This window comes from Baudoinia panamericana (assembly GCF_000338955.1).
Source record: "Baudoinia panamericana UAMH 10762 unplaced genomic scaffold BAUCOscaffold_14, whole genome shotgun sequence".
In the NCBI taxonomy this organism is placed as follows: domain Eukaryota; kingdom Fungi; phylum Ascomycota; class Dothideomycetes; order Mycosphaerellales; family Teratosphaeriaceae; genus Baudoinia; species Baudoinia panamericana.
Genome location: NW_006911270.1, coordinates 212,821 through 227,606, shown reverse-complemented (window position 1 = coordinate 227,606; position 14,786 = coordinate 212,821). Strand labels below are relative to the sequence as shown.

General features: G+C 55.8%; 7 protein-coding genes across 7 annotated transcripts; 4 read left to right on the top strand and 3 right to left on the bottom strand.

The window, feature by feature from the left end:
- Positions 1-200: 200 nt before the first annotated feature.
- On the top strand, positions 201-826 carry BAUCODRAFT_78861 (uncharacterized protein; the record flags this gene model as incomplete). The annotated part of the gene is made up of 2 exons (XM_007682820.1): positions 201-338; positions 398-826. 2 exons carry the CDS (start codon positions 201-203, stop codon positions 824-826), a joined length of 567 nt encoding a protein of 188 aa, XP_007681010.1.
- Positions 827-860: 34 nt separating this feature from the next.
- BAUCODRAFT_299017 (uncharacterized protein) lies at positions 861-2,180 on the bottom strand. The gene is made up of 2 exons (XM_007682943.1): positions 1,882-2,180; positions 861-1,825 (listed from the first exon to the last, which is right to left on the bottom strand). The coding sequence occupies exons 1-2, from the start codon at positions 2,004-2,006 to the stop codon at positions 895-897; spliced, it is 1,056 nt and encodes a 351-aa protein (XP_007681133.1). The 5' UTR covers positions 2,007-2,180; the 3' UTR covers positions 861-894.
- Positions 2,181-6,961: 4,781 nt separating this feature from the next.
- BAUCODRAFT_38718 (uncharacterized protein) lies at positions 6,962-9,465 on the bottom strand. Its single transcript, XM_007682695.1, has 3 exons — positions 7,991-9,465; positions 7,702-7,923; positions 6,962-7,625 (listed from the first exon to the last, which is right to left on the bottom strand). Exons 1-3 carry the CDS (start codon positions 9,305-9,307, stop codon positions 7,377-7,379), a joined length of 1,788 nt encoding a protein of 595 aa, XP_007680885.1. The 5' UTR covers positions 9,308-9,465; the 3' UTR covers positions 6,962-7,376.
- A 70-nt stretch (positions 9,466-9,535) lies between these two features.
- BAUCODRAFT_299052 (uncharacterized protein) lies at positions 9,536-10,865 on the top strand. Its single transcript, XM_007682942.1, has one exon. The coding sequence runs from the start codon at positions 9,647-9,649 to the stop codon at positions 10,655-10,657; it is 1,011 nt and encodes a 336-aa protein (XP_007681132.1). The 5' UTR covers positions 9,536-9,646; the 3' UTR covers positions 10,658-10,865.
- Positions 10,866-11,556: 691 nt separating this feature from the next.
- BAUCODRAFT_38716 (uncharacterized protein) lies at positions 11,557-12,780 on the top strand. Its single transcript, XM_007682694.1, has 2 exons — positions 11,557-12,325; positions 12,391-12,780. Exons 1-2 carry the CDS (start codon positions 11,612-11,614, stop codon positions 12,502-12,504), a joined length of 828 nt encoding a protein of 275 aa, XP_007680884.1. The 5' UTR covers positions 11,557-11,611; the 3' UTR covers positions 12,505-12,780.
- An 86-nt stretch (positions 12,781-12,866) lies between these two features.
- Positions 12,867-14,237, top strand: BAUCODRAFT_79259 (glycosyltransferase family 58 protein; the record flags this gene model as incomplete). The annotated part of the gene is made up of 3 exons (XM_007682850.1): positions 12,867-12,987; positions 13,044-13,567; positions 13,626-14,237. 3 exons carry the CDS (start codon positions 12,867-12,869, stop codon positions 14,235-14,237), a joined length of 1,257 nt encoding a protein of 418 aa, XP_007681040.1.
- A 7-nt stretch (positions 14,238-14,244) lies between these two features.
- On the bottom strand, positions 14,245-14,658 carry BAUCODRAFT_79569 (uncharacterized protein; the record flags this gene model as incomplete). The annotated part of the gene is made up of 1 exon (XM_007682874.1): positions 14,245-14,658. The coding sequence occupies one exon, from the start codon at positions 14,656-14,658 to the stop codon at positions 14,245-14,247; it is 414 nt and encodes a 137-aa protein (XP_007681064.1).
- Positions 14,659-14,786: the final 128 nt, after the last annotated feature.

Here is a 14,786-nt window from a genome sequence, read left to right as displayed (position 1 = left end):
TCGTATGATTCTCTTCGCCACGATGTCGGCGCATACACATGCTTCGCTTGCTTGTCGGCGGACTTCTTCTGTCTGCGATCCGCCGTCCTCTCGCAGTAGTAGCGCATTCGTCGAGCGTCCTCCTCCATAATAACAAAGCGTTAGCGGCACCGACTTCGACGTGCCGGAATCTGAATACGATGGAGCAGGCATTTGAGAAGATGGAGCAGGAGGGTGTGCCTAAATGCGATGAGACTTCAAAGGCTGCGGCGCCGGAGAAGGAGGAGCAGGATGTTCCGAAGATGAGTGCACAGGAATTTAGGGTGTATAACCGGATGGCGGAGCATATGGATTATTTCGTACGTCTCTCGACATTTGTTTTGTATTCGGACAGTCGCTAATGAGACTGGTCGGACAGCACGAAAACTTCCGCCAATCCTGGAACCTCCTCTACGACGCCTGCAAATCCAACAAACGACCACAAGGGATGTCAATCCGGTCTTTCCTCTCCGTCGGCGAGCAATTCGCGCACCACCTCACCATCCACCACACCATAGAGGAGGAACACATCTTTCCCGTGCTCGCGCGAAAAATGCCGGCCTTCAAAGCGGAACTGGAGCTGCTCACGCAGCATAAGCAGATACACAAAGGTTTGGATAAATTCGAGCTTTATCTGAAGCAGTGTCGGAGTGGAGAGAAGGAGTTGAGGTTGGAGGAGCTGAAGGGAGTGATGGAGACGTTTGGGACGGTGTTATGGCAGCATCTGGATGATGAGGTGAAGCAGTTGCGGGCGGAGAATATGAGGAAGTATTGGAGTGTGGATGAGATGAGGAGGATGCCGATGTAAAGGAAGCTTCTGGTCGTTACTTGGCAGAAGCAATGTATAGGCGCTACCCGAATCAAAATGATTACGCCTCATGCAGCTTTCTTCGAGGCGCGGAATTTGTCGTGCCATTTCCGCTTGGCACCTAAGGTCGACTTCGCTCGAGGGGCGCTTGATCCCAAGTCTGCATTGGTGGATGAGGCTCCGTCCGCATTGAGAGCGACAGAGCCGTTGGACAGCGTCTTCCAGGAGTCCGGTGGGAGAAGCTTCTGCGACACCTTCTCCCGCCACCTTTCCGGCATGAGATCTCTCCAGGCGTCAAGCCAGTCAGATAGAGCCACTGAACCTCGGGCCTGACTCAAAGCCGCAAGCGAGTCAACGCCTATGTTTCGCAAAGTGCGCGCTTCATCGAGCAGGATGTGCCCTTCTGAAGTGCCCGAGAGGGACCGCAGTAAAGCGTGCGACAGTTCTTGCGGCCAGTCCTCATCGTTGTCGACTGATCTGGCCAGATGCTCTCCACTGATTGGCATTGTCAGATCGATATCTTGCGCTGTGGCCTGTCGAAGTATGGCATGCCATGCGGCAATCTTCGCTCCAGCACTTGGGAGGAAGCAGTTGATAGGCTCGACCGTTTCGAAACAAGCTAAATCAGTCCACGCTTGCTCGCATTCAGCCTGGCTCAGCGGTATGTCGTCGAACACCATTTGCTTCGATCGGGGCTCCCGGGATGAGGAAGCTTCGATTGGTGAGTACAATGGCAGGGCAGCCTTAAGATACGAACCCGCAGAAGCGTTGCTGTGGTGGCTCAGCTCCAGCGTGAAGCCGCATTTGGCTACAGCTTGCAGACGAGGCGAAGTCAAGCCGCCATCGCCGTCGTCCGCTGCTTGTTGGACTGGTTGACATATGTAGACGGAGTTGGAAGTGTTAACTTGCCGGATATTGTACGTCTTGTCTGGCGTGCAGATAACGGCACCAGCACCTGCAGCGAGACTCGCCGTCGAAGCTGCAGACTTGAATTGCAGACTGGTCACAGCATCAGCGGCTATGCATGGTCAAGGACAACATAACATTGATCGCACACTGGAGGGTTGGCTGAGGTTACGAGTTGCAGCAACTCAGGTGGGAGTTCGAGGAGGCGGAAATGGTCTTGACTTTCCTCCGATCTGAGGCAGAAGGCGATGCCACTGCCATTCTGCGACGACATCTCTATATTGAACTTTGCAATTGTTATGCAACATTAGAGAGTCTCGAAGAGATGAACAGCCTTGTCGAAGCGCATGTGCTCGCGTGTCAGTCTCGCGCTTCGCCGGAAACGCCACACTTCCCGAACCGGACGAGTCACCCCACCTCGAACCAAGCTGGACCTTGTCTTGGACCCGCGCCTGCAGCCAAACAGACTCCCGCGGTGTAACATCCATTGCTTCTTGGTGGTCGGCGTGCGGGTCACGGTGGCTTGCATCACGCTCGTTATTGCCGTCTTGGAGCAAGCTTTGTTTATACCTGTAGCTGCACTTCCCGAAAGCGCGACTGCCACCCGGACGATGAATGTTTAACGACGCGACGAGTGCATAGGAAACGCGACATGGGTTGTTACAACTGTACACATACCATTGAAGAGGCATTGGATAGTTAGACCGCCATGGCGGTCGTTGTACCTGCGCCGCCAGCGCTCACTGGCGACCTTGCGCTCTTCCACACAACCGATCCATTACTCGCCAACTCCCCGGTCCTCGTCTTCCACGGTCCGGCCGCGACCATTGGCGCAACAAGCTCGCGAATACAGGTCCACGTCTTCACCGCTGCAGGTGTCGGATCCTACGCAAGACTGGCCGTATCACCGACCTCGCCTTTCTACTCTGCTGTCAGCAATCTGCCCCGTGACGAGCAAGGCGACGAAGTGTGCCGTGGCTTGGCCTTTGGTCTGAGAAGATACTTCGCCGAGCTTCCGGAGAAGGTGAAGAAGACATGGTGCGCACAGGCCAGGGCGCCTTCGGCGGCCATGCTGTTTGGCGACAATCATGTTGCCGTCTTGGCTAGTCGGATGACTCGGATTGAGAATGTTGAAGAGGTCATTGAGACCTTGTCTCAAGCTTTGGGTGAGCAGCGACAGTCGTGGCTGGATGTGGACGTTGTACTGCCCACCGGCGCGATTCGGGAAGCTCCAAATCGGACGGACTCTGTAGGCGCTGAGGGCCTCGACGACCTTGACTCGCTCAAGCAGCGCTATGGAAAGTACGCGGACCTCATCGCCGGCCTGGGTGATGTTACTTTCATGCCTACCTCGAAGCTCAAGCGTGCCCCGTCCAAACCCACCTCGTTCGGACGAGGCACGACGTTCACAAGGCAGCAAAAAGAACTGGCCCGGAAGGAGGTGTGTGAGCTGTCTGATACCGAATTTACCTACATTCAAAAGCTCGATGAGCTCTGTGACATAGCTGCCAGGCTCGAAGAGCAGTTGACAGCATCAGATTGGCAGCTTGTGGAGCCTGCGTTTCCGGAATGCTTGTGTCGACTCCGCGACATGGCCATTCGGTATCGTGACGCAATTAGTGATATCGTCCATGCAACTACTGACTCGGCGGCACAAGATATCGGTTCGACGGGAGAGCAAAGTGCAGCGTTGTCCACTGATGCACTCGGCATCAGCGCCATTGGGAAGTGTCTCTGCGAATGGCTGCCGCGACTGTCTGACGCCTACGCTATCTACATGCGGTCCCAGCCACAGTCCAGTCAGATTATCCATTCTCTCATGCGCATCAGCAATTCGGCAGCGTCCTCCGCCCTACAAACCATCGGCGAGCAGAGGCTTACGTCGCTTCTGATCGAGCCGGTGCAACGATTGCCGCGCTATACCTTGTTTCTCGACAGTATCTTGAAGCAGCTACCGCTCCGTCACCCCGCCACCAAGCATTTGCTCAAGGCTCGCGACATCATCAGCGACATCTGTGCTCAGGACGACTCTGCCGCATCCACTGCCAAGATCGTAGAGAAGCTTCGCTCCAGCGTCGCTGACTGGCCAAGAGACTGTACTGTTACGGGTCGCCTGGTGGCCGTCGTAGATTATGCGGAACTAGCTCCTCCCTTCGCACTGATAGGCTCTGAGCAGGACCCGGGCATGCTTATCGTGTTCACTGACGCCGCAGTCTTGCTTAAAAAGGACTCAGCTTCTGCAATCTCGGCCAAAGTACTTCAGACAGAGCTTGAGAGCGGCACCGCGCTTGGCCAAGTCGCTGCGCCCAAGGCTAATAACCTCCAGGACCTGAGCTTTGTCCGGAAAGTGTACCTTGATGCCGTCGACTGTACCGACAGCCATGATGGCGCAACAGTTCAACTTTACGCTCGGTTCTCAATCGATACCGCTGCTCGCGTACCTCAACAGCCCGTCGTCGACTCCTGCCATACTTTGCGGCTAGAAGGCGCGTACGATCGAAAGGCGTCGCGCTTAGTGGAAGAGATCATGAAGGCTAAGATCGAGCAGCGCTTCAGCGAAGAGGAGCGCGAGGGCCCTAAGTGGTCTGTTCGAGCGACAGACCGCGTGCCAGACCGCGCCAGCCTTCTCACAGCCGTTTTCGAGAATGCTGATGCCGAGCGTATGAAAGCCAGGCGTGGCTGCGCTGCTGTCAAGGTCGTGGTAGATTCCCAACAACACCACGAATTACCACGTGCAGGCCAAGACGGTGTCCGCACTGTCGTCACTTTGTCTCCACTACGGGACAGACTCTGGCGCCTGGTCATTGACTCAGATGACGGCGAAGCGACCCAGGAACAAATTGACGTATCCGAGGTTGTGCAGACCCTCAGCAAGCACCTTGCTTCGCTCTCAGCGACACGCTTTGCAATCCAGGACCCGTCCATGACTGTATGCCTCCTTGGCAGATACGTCGAGATCTTGAAATCGATCGACTTACATGCTCATGTCGAAGAAGAGCAGGATGAGCAGCCGCAGAACGACCCACACGAACGCATCCGCAGGCCGAAGTCACCTCGGAAATTACTGTCGAACCTGCTGTCAAGCACCGGTCCTGGAAGCCAACCGCCTGCATTCCTGAAGAAGGATCTACCACCATTGCCGCCGGCCCCACTGCTACCTAGGGCACGTCCGGCTCCTCCAGTGCTTTCCAAGCCGCCAAGCAGGGAGGACGGACCTTCGTCAAAGGACCAGCCTATGCCGAAGTCTGTGACGTCGAAGCCTTCCATGGAGATGCTTGGCAACCCGCTCAAGAAGCTCGAAGGCACTCTTTCAGCGTACATCCTTGCGTTACAGGCTCGCAAGGGAAACATTGTTGGACGCAGCCTTAAGATGCGGGCTACCGCCGATGAACTTGCTATCAACGAGCTGTACAACAGCATGCTCGAGAATCCGAGCCAAATGCTTCTCGCCGCTCAAGCATCGGTTGACGTACTATTCGCCGCATTTGAGAAGTTCCTGAGCGTGGCTTGGAGGGAGCAGATTGGGCAGGTCCTGCCATATTCGACTATTCAGCAGATACAGGTTAAAGCAGAAACGCTGCTTCCCACAGACTTCGATGACTACTTCCGATCAGCGATTGGCAAACTACCTCTGCAGAATCAGCGGGCGTTCAAAGCTATCGTGCAACTGCTCGCCGAGCTTCTAGACGGCACCGGTAACGACGGCGACCGTGGCATACTCACGGCTGCGTTCGCCGAAGTGCTGGTGACGGAAGGCAACCCGCACGACTTTATTCCGCTCATCGACCGCTTCGTCGACGATACTGAAACGTACTTTGGCGAGCCGCTTGAGCAGGTACACAAAACCGGCGAGCTGCCTGGTGGCATCCACAAGCGCGCAAGATCTGTCAACTCGGCCTCGATCAGCTCCAATACCTCTTCGCTGCGCAAGAAGTTCGGCTTTGGCACGTTGACACGGGCGAACAGCAAGACTGAAGAGGAGTCGAAGGTAGCCTCTGTATGGCGCACGCTTAGCAAGAGCACGCGTGGCGATGCTAGTCCCGGTAACAGCATTTCGAAAGGTACATTGCACCGATCGCAGTCGACCGATACGCCCGTACTTGGCTTGCAATGGAGACCATCTTCACAAGACGGTCCGTCTGCCAGCAAGACGTCCCTTTCTGCGGAGCCGTCATCGCTTATGGGTCCACCTTCTACAACCAGCCTTGGCTTGTCAACCATTGGCGAGCATCCTACGTTTATACCTACCGGGCCGCCGAGGAAGAAGAGGCGTAGCTCGCTTTCTGACCTCAAGGCGCTTAATGTTTCGCAAGCAGCGTCACCTGTATGGATGTCACCTGGGTCGCGTCGTTTACCTGTCACTCAGCAGCGGCTGGATTCATCTTTGCCGGCGTCACCGATACCTTCGACTCCATCTTCCAAAGGCGGTAGTGGGAGATTCGGCTCGCCCACCAGAGAGACGCCACGGTCCCGCCTGCCGGCTTCGTTCAGGACAGAGAACTCCCCCGGAGCGGACAAGGCAATGTACGTTGCGCCTTTGCGGCCGAGAAGCAGCAGTAAGCAGCCCGACGAGGTCACCATTACGGCCAGGCCAACGTCAAGCATACCCACCCTGGCGCCTAGGAGCAACTCGCCTCAAAAGGCAGCGTCACCAACAGCACCTCGCACAGGCCTGTCTGAACGTCCGGGAGCCGGCAACATCGTGAAACTACCTTCACCGCAACCCGAGAAAGCGAGCAAACCTGCCGTCTCAACCGTTGGTTCAGAATCCGCGTCGCCTCCAAAGAAGCTCCGCATGCAGTCTCCTCTGAAACTCCGCGAGCGCCTGCAAAACGAGCAAATCGCTCTTAACACGATGCAAAGCTCCCTGCAAGACGAACTAAGTAAGATCGGGGACGAGCTTACAGCGACACCTAGCCGGATGACCTCCATCCGCGGCGCCGCCACTACTAGCACGCCCAAGTCCTCCGCACCTTACTCGCGTACGACTACTGCGCAGAACCCTCACCACCAACAACCAAACCCCACCCCCGACCTACCCCAACGCCTCCAAACCCTCTCCTCAACCCTCGAAACCCAATTAACCACCCTGCGCACCCGCATCTCCACCCTCGAGCGCGACGTCGCCTCCTCCCTGCATGTCTCTGAGACCAAATGCAAGAAGCTGGATGAACTCTACCGGGAGGCTAATGGCGAGAACGAAGCGCTTTATGCGCGATTTAATGAGGAGTTGGGGCGGGTTTTGGGGGTGGTAAGGGGTGGGGATGGGGTGGAAGAGCTGAGGAGGCAGTTAAGGGAGGCGCAGGAGGAGGTGGGGAGGGAGAGGAGGGAGAAGGCGAGGTTGCGGAGGGAGGTGGTGGGGTTGAGATGTCAGATTCGGGAGGGTTAATAAGCAACACTGTTGATGAGGAGTGGGTAGATGGGGTGCAAGGCGTTTTGGGTGGGTAAAAAGTACTGCTGCTGATGATCAGATGAACCGTTGGCTGGCTGTCTGTCTGTCATTCTTACGTGACATAACCTTGTATCTTTCGTAGTCTGTACTGTAGCATAAGCACATACATGCACATCCTTGCCATTAATGGCAACGCCATCGCTCAATGCAAGGAAGCACCGTACTCGTCCTCAAGTGGTAGTCAGAGGAAGCTTACATATCCCCATGCCCGTCCTCCCCTCCACCGCCTCCCCTCTGCTCCGGGTCAAGCTTAATCAGCGTATCTATCCTCATAATCGCCACACAAGCCTCCACCGCACTTTTCAACTGCTTGACTTTACTCATACTGGGTTCCAGCACGCCAGCTTTCACGCAGTCGTGCACGCGTCCTTTCGTCAGGTCGAGGCCGTAGTTCTTGTAGCCCTTGGCTTTTGCTAGGGCTTTGGCGTCGGCGTCGTAGACCTAAATGTGAAACTATATGTTAGCGAAAGTGCAGATAGCGAGGACGGACGAATTTGAAGGGTTGGGTTTTGCGTACCTGTTGTGCCGATGACGTCCGTTGCGGATTCGGCGGCGTCGCAGCATTCGCAGGTGCATGTGATGAGGGCGCGGGATCGGCGGTTCGTTGGGAGAGTGCGTGGCGGGAACGGAGTTGGGCGACGAGTTCCGCGGAGTCTTTCGCGGCGTTTACGGCGAGTGTGGTGGGGACGGTGAGGAGGGCGGCGGCGAACGCGGCGATGGAGAGTTGTTCTCTCGAACCCTAAATGGTCGCTCAAGGTCAGTATAGGTGTCAAACGAGGAGGAGATGGGGCGAGGAGGTTGCTTACGACGCTGGTAGCCCACTCCTCGAGATATATGTGTAGGGCCGTCTCCACCGCGCCACCACCTGGCACAATCCTCCCAGATTCCAGCGTCCGCTTGACGGCGGAGAGGGAGTCGTGGACGGACCTCTCCATCTCATCCAACGAATACTCATTCGGTCCTCGCAGAATAATCGAGGCGGCTGTGTGTACTTTCGGTCCCTTGACGAGAATGCATTCGTCGTCGCTGATTCTTTCTTGCACCACCTCCTCCGCAGACCCCAAATTGCTCTTCTCAAACACCTCGTCCCCGTTCATATCCGCCAACGTACTGACCATCGTCGCCCCTGTCGCCTTCGCAATACGTCGAAGATCCTCCTTCTTACACCGTCGCACAGCCATCGCGTTCTTCTCGACGAAATGCTTGAGGCAGAGGTCGTCGATGCCCTTGGTGGTGAGGATGACGTTGGCGCCGGATTTGAGGATCATTTCCACGCGTTCGATGACGAGGGAGGATTCGCGCTCGCGGATTTTCTCGAGTTGCGCCGGATCGTCGATAACGACGTTGACGCCCATTTTCATGCGTTCTTTTTGGAGATTCATGTCCAATATCGCGATCTTGGCGTCGGTGATTCTTGTCCTCATGGCCTGCGACGCAACTGTGCAGTTCAATGCGTAGCCTTTCACCAACACGGACTCGGTTGCGGATTTACCGTGCGCTTTCAGGACGTTGACGGCTTTGACGGGGTATTTGACTTCGGCGCGGGCGTTTGTGGTTTTGACGCTGGTGATGGCGTCGACGACGAGGTTGGCGAAGAAGTCGGAGTCGGCGCCGATGATTTTAGAGGACATGCTGGTGCGGGCGATGTTAAGGAGGGATTCGCGGCCTAAGGAGTCGACTTTGAGGCTGATGTTGTCGTTCATGTACCGGACTGCTTCGCGGAGGGCAAGGCGGTACCCGGTTATGACTGTGGTGGGGTGGATGCGCATTCGCATTAGCTCGTTTGCTCGGCGTAGTAGTTCGGCGGCGATGAGGACGACGCTGGTGGTGCCGTCGCCGACTTCTTTGTCTTGTTGTTGCGCGAGGTCGACGAGGATCTTGCCGGCCGGGTGGTCGACGCTGAGGAGACTGAGGATGGTGGCACCGTCGTTGGTCACTGTTACGTCGCCGATATCGTCCACCATCATCTTGTCAAGCCCGGAGGGGCCAAAGGAGGACTTGACAATGTTGGCGATGGCTTGGGTGGCGAGTACATTCTGGTCACGAATGTCCTGCCCGGAGATCTTCTGGCCGCCGAGGAAGAGGGTGCCGGCGTTGCGCGGTTGCTCGAAGATGCCCGCCATGTTGCCTCGCTATACGATGTGGTCGCTGAATACAGAAGAGGTTGGAGTGAGGGAGGAAGTGTACTTTGTTCTATGGCGGCATACGATATTCCATACGGCTCCTCGTTGCTGTGCGCTTTCACTAAACTCCAGTATCTGGTCGATCACAGACGGGAACTTCACGCGTCGAGATATTCCACGCGACTCATGAAGAGCTTTTGGGCGGAAAAGCTCCGCCAACGCAGTCCCGCACGACATGACTCAGGCCCTCCATACACCCTCCCACCCCTCCTCCCTCAGCACCACCATGTAGACCATTACTAACAGCTCTGCGCAAGCAGACGCACTCCAACATCTACCATGGCCATTCCGCCAGACCCGAGCACCTTCGACATAGCCGGAACTTATCATCAACTCCTCACCTCCGACCCCGATCTAACCATGCCCGTGGCAGCAATTGAATCCCTCATCCACGCACTCTCCGCCCAAAACCCCACCACCGTCTCCGAAACCCTCGACCTCGTCCAGAAGTTAACCACCCAACTCAAATCCTCGGTCCGGAACCCGATCTCACTCTCCGCGGGAACGGATCTCTTCCAGCAATACCTTGTCGCAAACCTTCAGCGACCTACAAGCATCACGCGAGGACGGGACATAGATTTCGAGGATGTACGGAGACATCTCGTACAGAATGGCCGCTTGTTCGTGCGCCGAGCGAAAGAAGCCCGCGAGACGATCGCGCGATTCGGGACGAGGTTCGTCCGGGACAGCGACGTCGTGCTCACGACGGGCGGGAGTAGAGTCGTCGGTGCTTTGCTCCGGCAAGCAGCAGAGGCCGGCGTCCGTTTTCGGGTTATATACGTCGTCTCTACACAAAATGACAATGGAGAAGGACATCCCCACATCTCCACCCTTCGCAAACTAGGCATCCCCGTCGCCACCATTCCCCCCACGGCCATGGCCTACAGCATGAACGCCGTCACGCAGACCTTTGTCGGTGCCGAGGGCGTAGTGGAGAATGGCGGGATCGTGAGTCGCTTGGGGACGTATCAGCTGGCGATTCTGGCGAAGAATGCGGGAAAGCCGGTGTACGTTGTTGCGGAGAGTCATAAATTTGTGCGGTTGTTTCCGTTGGGGCAGTGGGACCTGGGGATCAAGCAGGATATACTTCAATTCAGCACGGGTGGGGAGGGTGCCGGGAAGGAGGGAGGAAAGGAGGAAGACGAGGGGGTGGCGGATTTGGAAGGGAAGGACGGGGAGGAGGTGTGGGTGGATTATACGCCGCCGCATTTGATTTCGGGGATTATTACGGAGAGTGGCGTGTTACTGCCAAGTGCGGTTAGTGAGGAGTTGATCAAGATATGGTTCTAGAGGATGTCGGAGTGAACGACGTATGGCAAGTGCATAGCGACGGCGTTCACCCCACCCAAACGTGCGGGTTTGCCGTCAAGGATGGTAGCGCGACGAAAGCGCTGTTTCGGGGAAGGACAGAGACCGCTTGACGCTCTGCTGTAGCCCGTCCGAACAAAGCAGACGATTCGCAATCTTTGGACTTATTATAACGTTTCACAGCAGTTACTACACCTATTGGCGCCGATGAGGCAGCGCTCCAGCCTTGAAACGTTCCGTACGTGAAATTCGTCGAGTCTCCAGCACTGAGACAACAAGAAAGTCAATTATGCTTCCTCTGGCCGAGAAAGCTTCTGAGAAGCATTCACCGTCACAAGGCTTCCGTTCCCGGGTAGAGGGCAGGCAAGGCCATGGGTAGCACAGCACAAAGGACTATCTAACAACCATTCCCTTCTGGCGCCACTACTCGGCTGCTTGCAAGCCTTGGTGTCGTTGCCGTTGGACGGCTCTGTGTTACATGTAAATTCTTGGCGCGTGTGGTTGGTAGATACGACCATAGGTCGCAGAGAACAGAGGATCCCAAGATATCTATATTCATTTCCTCCTACAACCGCCGCTTGTTACCCTTTGTGCCAGGCCTTGCTCGCCTTAGGCATCCCAATCTTTTCACAAGACCGAAACCCGACTTAATCCGTCCATCTCCGCCACAGAATCTCCACACATTGACTATGCTCGCATTGCCCAAAATCTGGACCGCTGGTCTTTGGTGGAGCACAAGATGATGTCGATGCCAAATCCATTGCGTCCGTTCCATATCACACGCCTGTGATAGAGGAATGGCAGGTCGCACGGAGTTAAGGTATGAGCATTAGTGCACCGCGTAGTGCATATATAGACAAGATGCCACCTCTCCTCCATCACCCATCCCCATCTCTCATCCTACCTACTCTTCGTAACCATCACACCTCATCCAAAATGGCAGCTGGCAAACGTATCGTCCTCATCACCGGCGCCAACACCGGTCTCGGCTTCGAGATCGTGAAAGCCCTCTACGCCTCCTCGCACCCTTACGAGATCCTCCTCGGCACTCGCACCCTCTCCAACGGCGAAAAGGCCCGTCAAACCCTTCACTCCGAAGTCTCTTCCTCCCCCGGCTCTAGCAACGTAACCGTGGTGCAAGCGGACGTTTCCTCGGACTCTTCCCTCGAACAGCTCGTCAAGGATGTAGAGAGCAAGCACGGCAGACTGGATTGCTTGATCAACAATGCAGGTGCCAACTTCGACCAGGATATAGCCAAGGGCACCTACTCTCTCCGTGAAGGGATGAACAAATCTTGGGACGTCAATATCACCGGCACGCATATCCTCACTACGCTAGCCATGCCGTTGCTGCTAAAGTCTGACGATCCGAGGCTCATCTTCATGACCTCCGGCACGTCGTCCCTTCACGAGACCGAGCGGTTGGATGGCCCTATGTTCGGACGTCTGAACGCGGCGCCCGCTAAAGGGTGGCCGAAGGCACAGGAGGTCAATCCGGTCACGGTTTATCGCAGTACGAAGGCTGGACTGAATATGTTGATGCGGCAGTGGGAGAGGATCCTGAGGGAGGATGCGGTGAAGATATGGGCGATTAGTCCGGGGTTTTTGGTTACAGGGTTGGGAGGATTGGGGGAGGAAGCGTTGCGGAAGGTATGTGAATTCGTCGTTCTGTGTGGTAGAATATGAGGTTTGCATCACTGACTCTGATACTGCAGATGGGTGCAAAGGAGCCGCATGTTGGTGGCGAGTTTGTTAGGGATGTTGTGGAGGGAAAGCGAGATCATGATGTGGGCAAGATCATTCGGTCTGATATGATTCAGCCCTACTAGAACAGATGCATCGTGCAGTGTACATTGACGACTTGGAGTCTGCTTCAGGGGGTGGAAGCGAGGAAATTGTACTTCGGCTTGAAGCCAAGGAGTCAAGAGCTTCCCCTGCAGTTCATCTGATCAATCGCAGCACTCTCATCTTCGTGTGGTTCATTTGGTATAGACGGTATTGTCAAGACCGCGGAGGCGTGGCGATGCCGTGACATCAACAGAGTGCTTGTGGCATCGAGAGCAATGCAAGCGACCCAGTTGTTCATTCAATTTTGCCCCTATCGGCCCAGTTGGTCCAAGCTCTCCATCTCGCTTCATCCGTGAACACAACCAACCTGTGTGCGAGATGACACGCTTGTTAAACATCAGTAATGGACTTGATACGACAAGGCTTCAATATTGCCGTGACGCCAAAGCACACCAAATGGATATGCCCACTACTCCTACTCGCAGACACCGCGCTCTGCGGAGTTGTTGTTTGGAAGATCCCATGTACGTTTCCTCCCTGAACCTCAAACCTTCGCGTCCCACCAACGGAAGCACTACAGACACCGAAATCGACTGGAAAGCCTACATGCAACAGGTTTCTCAATATGTCTCCGGCGAGCGCGACTACGTCAAACTCCACGGCGACACTGGACCACTAGTCTACCCAGCGGCGCACGTCTACATCTACCGCCTCCTCCACTACCTCACGGATTCAGGACAGGATATCCGCCTCGCTCAATACATGTTCGTTGGGCTGTACTTGACCACTCTGGCGTTAGTAATGCAGTGCTACGGTCAAGCGAACGCGCCACCCTACGTCTTCCCCCTGCTGATCTTGAGCAAACGAATGCATTCCATCTTCATGCTGCGGTTGTTCAATGACGGCTTCGCGGTCTTCTTCCTCTTTCTTGCCATCTACTGCTATCAGCGACGGTTATGGACTGTAGGTTCACTGGCGTACAGTTTCGGACTGGGCGTTAAGATGAGCCTACTGCTTGCCCTGCCCGCCGTCGGCATGGTGTTGTGGCAGGGTATGGGACGCGATCGAGCATTACGGCAAGCCATGCTTATGGGGCAAATGCAGGTAGGTCATTTCAGACATCCTTAAAGCGCATAATCTTCGGTAAGTTCACACATGGTAGGTACTGCTCGGATATCCTTTTCTTGCTGCCAACCCCCGAAGCTACCTCTTCCGCGCTTTCGAGTTCAGCCGCCAGTTCTTGTTCAAGTGGACAGTCAACTGGCGGTTTGTGGGCGAGGAGACATTCCTTTCACGTTCCTTCTCTATCAGCCTGCTCGCCGCACACGCCACTCTATTGGTCGCCTCCCTGAACACACGCTGGCTGAAGCCTATGAATGCGTCGTTACCCGGATCTATCCGGAATCTGCTCACCCCACCACCAGCACAAGAACAAGCCAAGATCGAACGCAGAGTGACGCCGGACTACATCCTAACGACCATCCTGACCGCCGTCATTATTGGCTGCCTGTGCGCGAGAAGCTTGCACTACCAGTTCTACACCTACATCGCATGGTCCACACCTTTCCTCTTATGGCGAAGCGGCATGCATCCAGTGCTGATGTACGCCATCTGGGCTGCGCAAGAGTGGGCGTGGAACGTCTACCCTAGCACGAACGCAAGTTCCTTGGTGGTTGTTGCAACACTAGCCGTTACTGTCCTTTCAGTCTGGCTGGGCACGGGTGGCAGGATCGACAACCAGCCCGCAGAATCAGGACCAAAGCGCGACGGCTGAGCGTCCTTCAACCCTGCTCGTCCTCATCATCCTCCGGCGGCATTTGCGGGCCCTCATCCTCGTCCTCATCGTCGCCATACGCAGCCTTCCTCACCCCGAACTCGGCAGGCCAATACGACATCTTCCGCCACGCCTTCTCATCGCCCACCACATTCACGATTTCCCCACCGAGCTTATTCCCACGATCCGCGAGCGCCGCGGTGTCCAGCACGACGTAAGAACCCCGCTTCAGCCAGATGGTCGACCGGAACTTCTGGTTCAGCTCGGCGAGCACGATCTCGCCGGAAGCAAGCTCTAGATGGTAGAGGTTCTTACCCGCGGCCTGCTTCAACCGAGCGATCTGTTGGTGCGGCGGCAGTACATGTGGCGGGTTGAGCGTCTCTTCGACAACTGCGTTGATGGTGCGTTTGGGCTTTGGCATGGTTGTTGTCCGTCGTACCTGCAGAGCATGCGTCAAGGGCACTTAGCTATGCACATCGACCAGTCAACTGCCGGCCCACCAGTCCTCTGAATACAGTTTTACGGATTCGCCGATCGGTCAAATTTCGC

What these genes read in the sequence shown, in the direction of transcription:
- BAUCODRAFT_299017 (XM_007682943.1), bottom strand. Translation starts at nt 2,006, where the DNA reads ATGTCGTCGCAGAATGGCAGTGGCATCGCCTTCTGCCTCAGATCGGAG. An exon ending in ACCTCAGCCAACCCTCCAGT is followed by an intron (nt 1,826 to 1,881) that starts GTGCGATCAATG and finishes TGCTGTGACCAG; the next exon opens with TCTGCAATTCAAGTCTGCAG.
- BAUCODRAFT_38718 (XM_007682695.1), bottom strand. Translation starts at nt 9,307, where the DNA reads ATGGCGGGCATCTTCGAGCAACCGCGCAACGCCGGCACCCTCTTCCTC. An exon ending in AGGAGTGGGCTACCAGCGTC is followed by an intron (nt 7,924 to 7,990) that starts GTAAGCAACCTC and finishes GCGACCATTTAG; the next exon opens with GGTTCGAGAGAACAACTCTC. An exon ending in GGACGTCATCGGCACAACAG is followed by an intron (nt 7,626 to 7,701) that starts GTACGCAAAACC and finishes TTTCACATTTAG; the next exon opens with GTCTACGACGCCGACGCCAA.
- BAUCODRAFT_299052 (XM_007682942.1), top strand. Translation starts at nt 9,647, where the DNA reads ATGGCCATTCCGCCAGACCCGAGCACCTTCGACATAGCCGGAACTTAT.
- BAUCODRAFT_38716 (XM_007682694.1), top strand. Translation starts at nt 11,612, where the DNA reads ATGGCAGCTGGCAAACGTATCGTCCTCATCACCGGCGCCAACACCGGT. An exon ending in GGGAGGAAGCGTTGCGGAAG is followed by an intron (nt 12,326 to 12,390) that starts GTATGTGAATTC and finishes CTGATACTGCAG; the next exon opens with ATGGGTGCAAAGGAGCCGCA.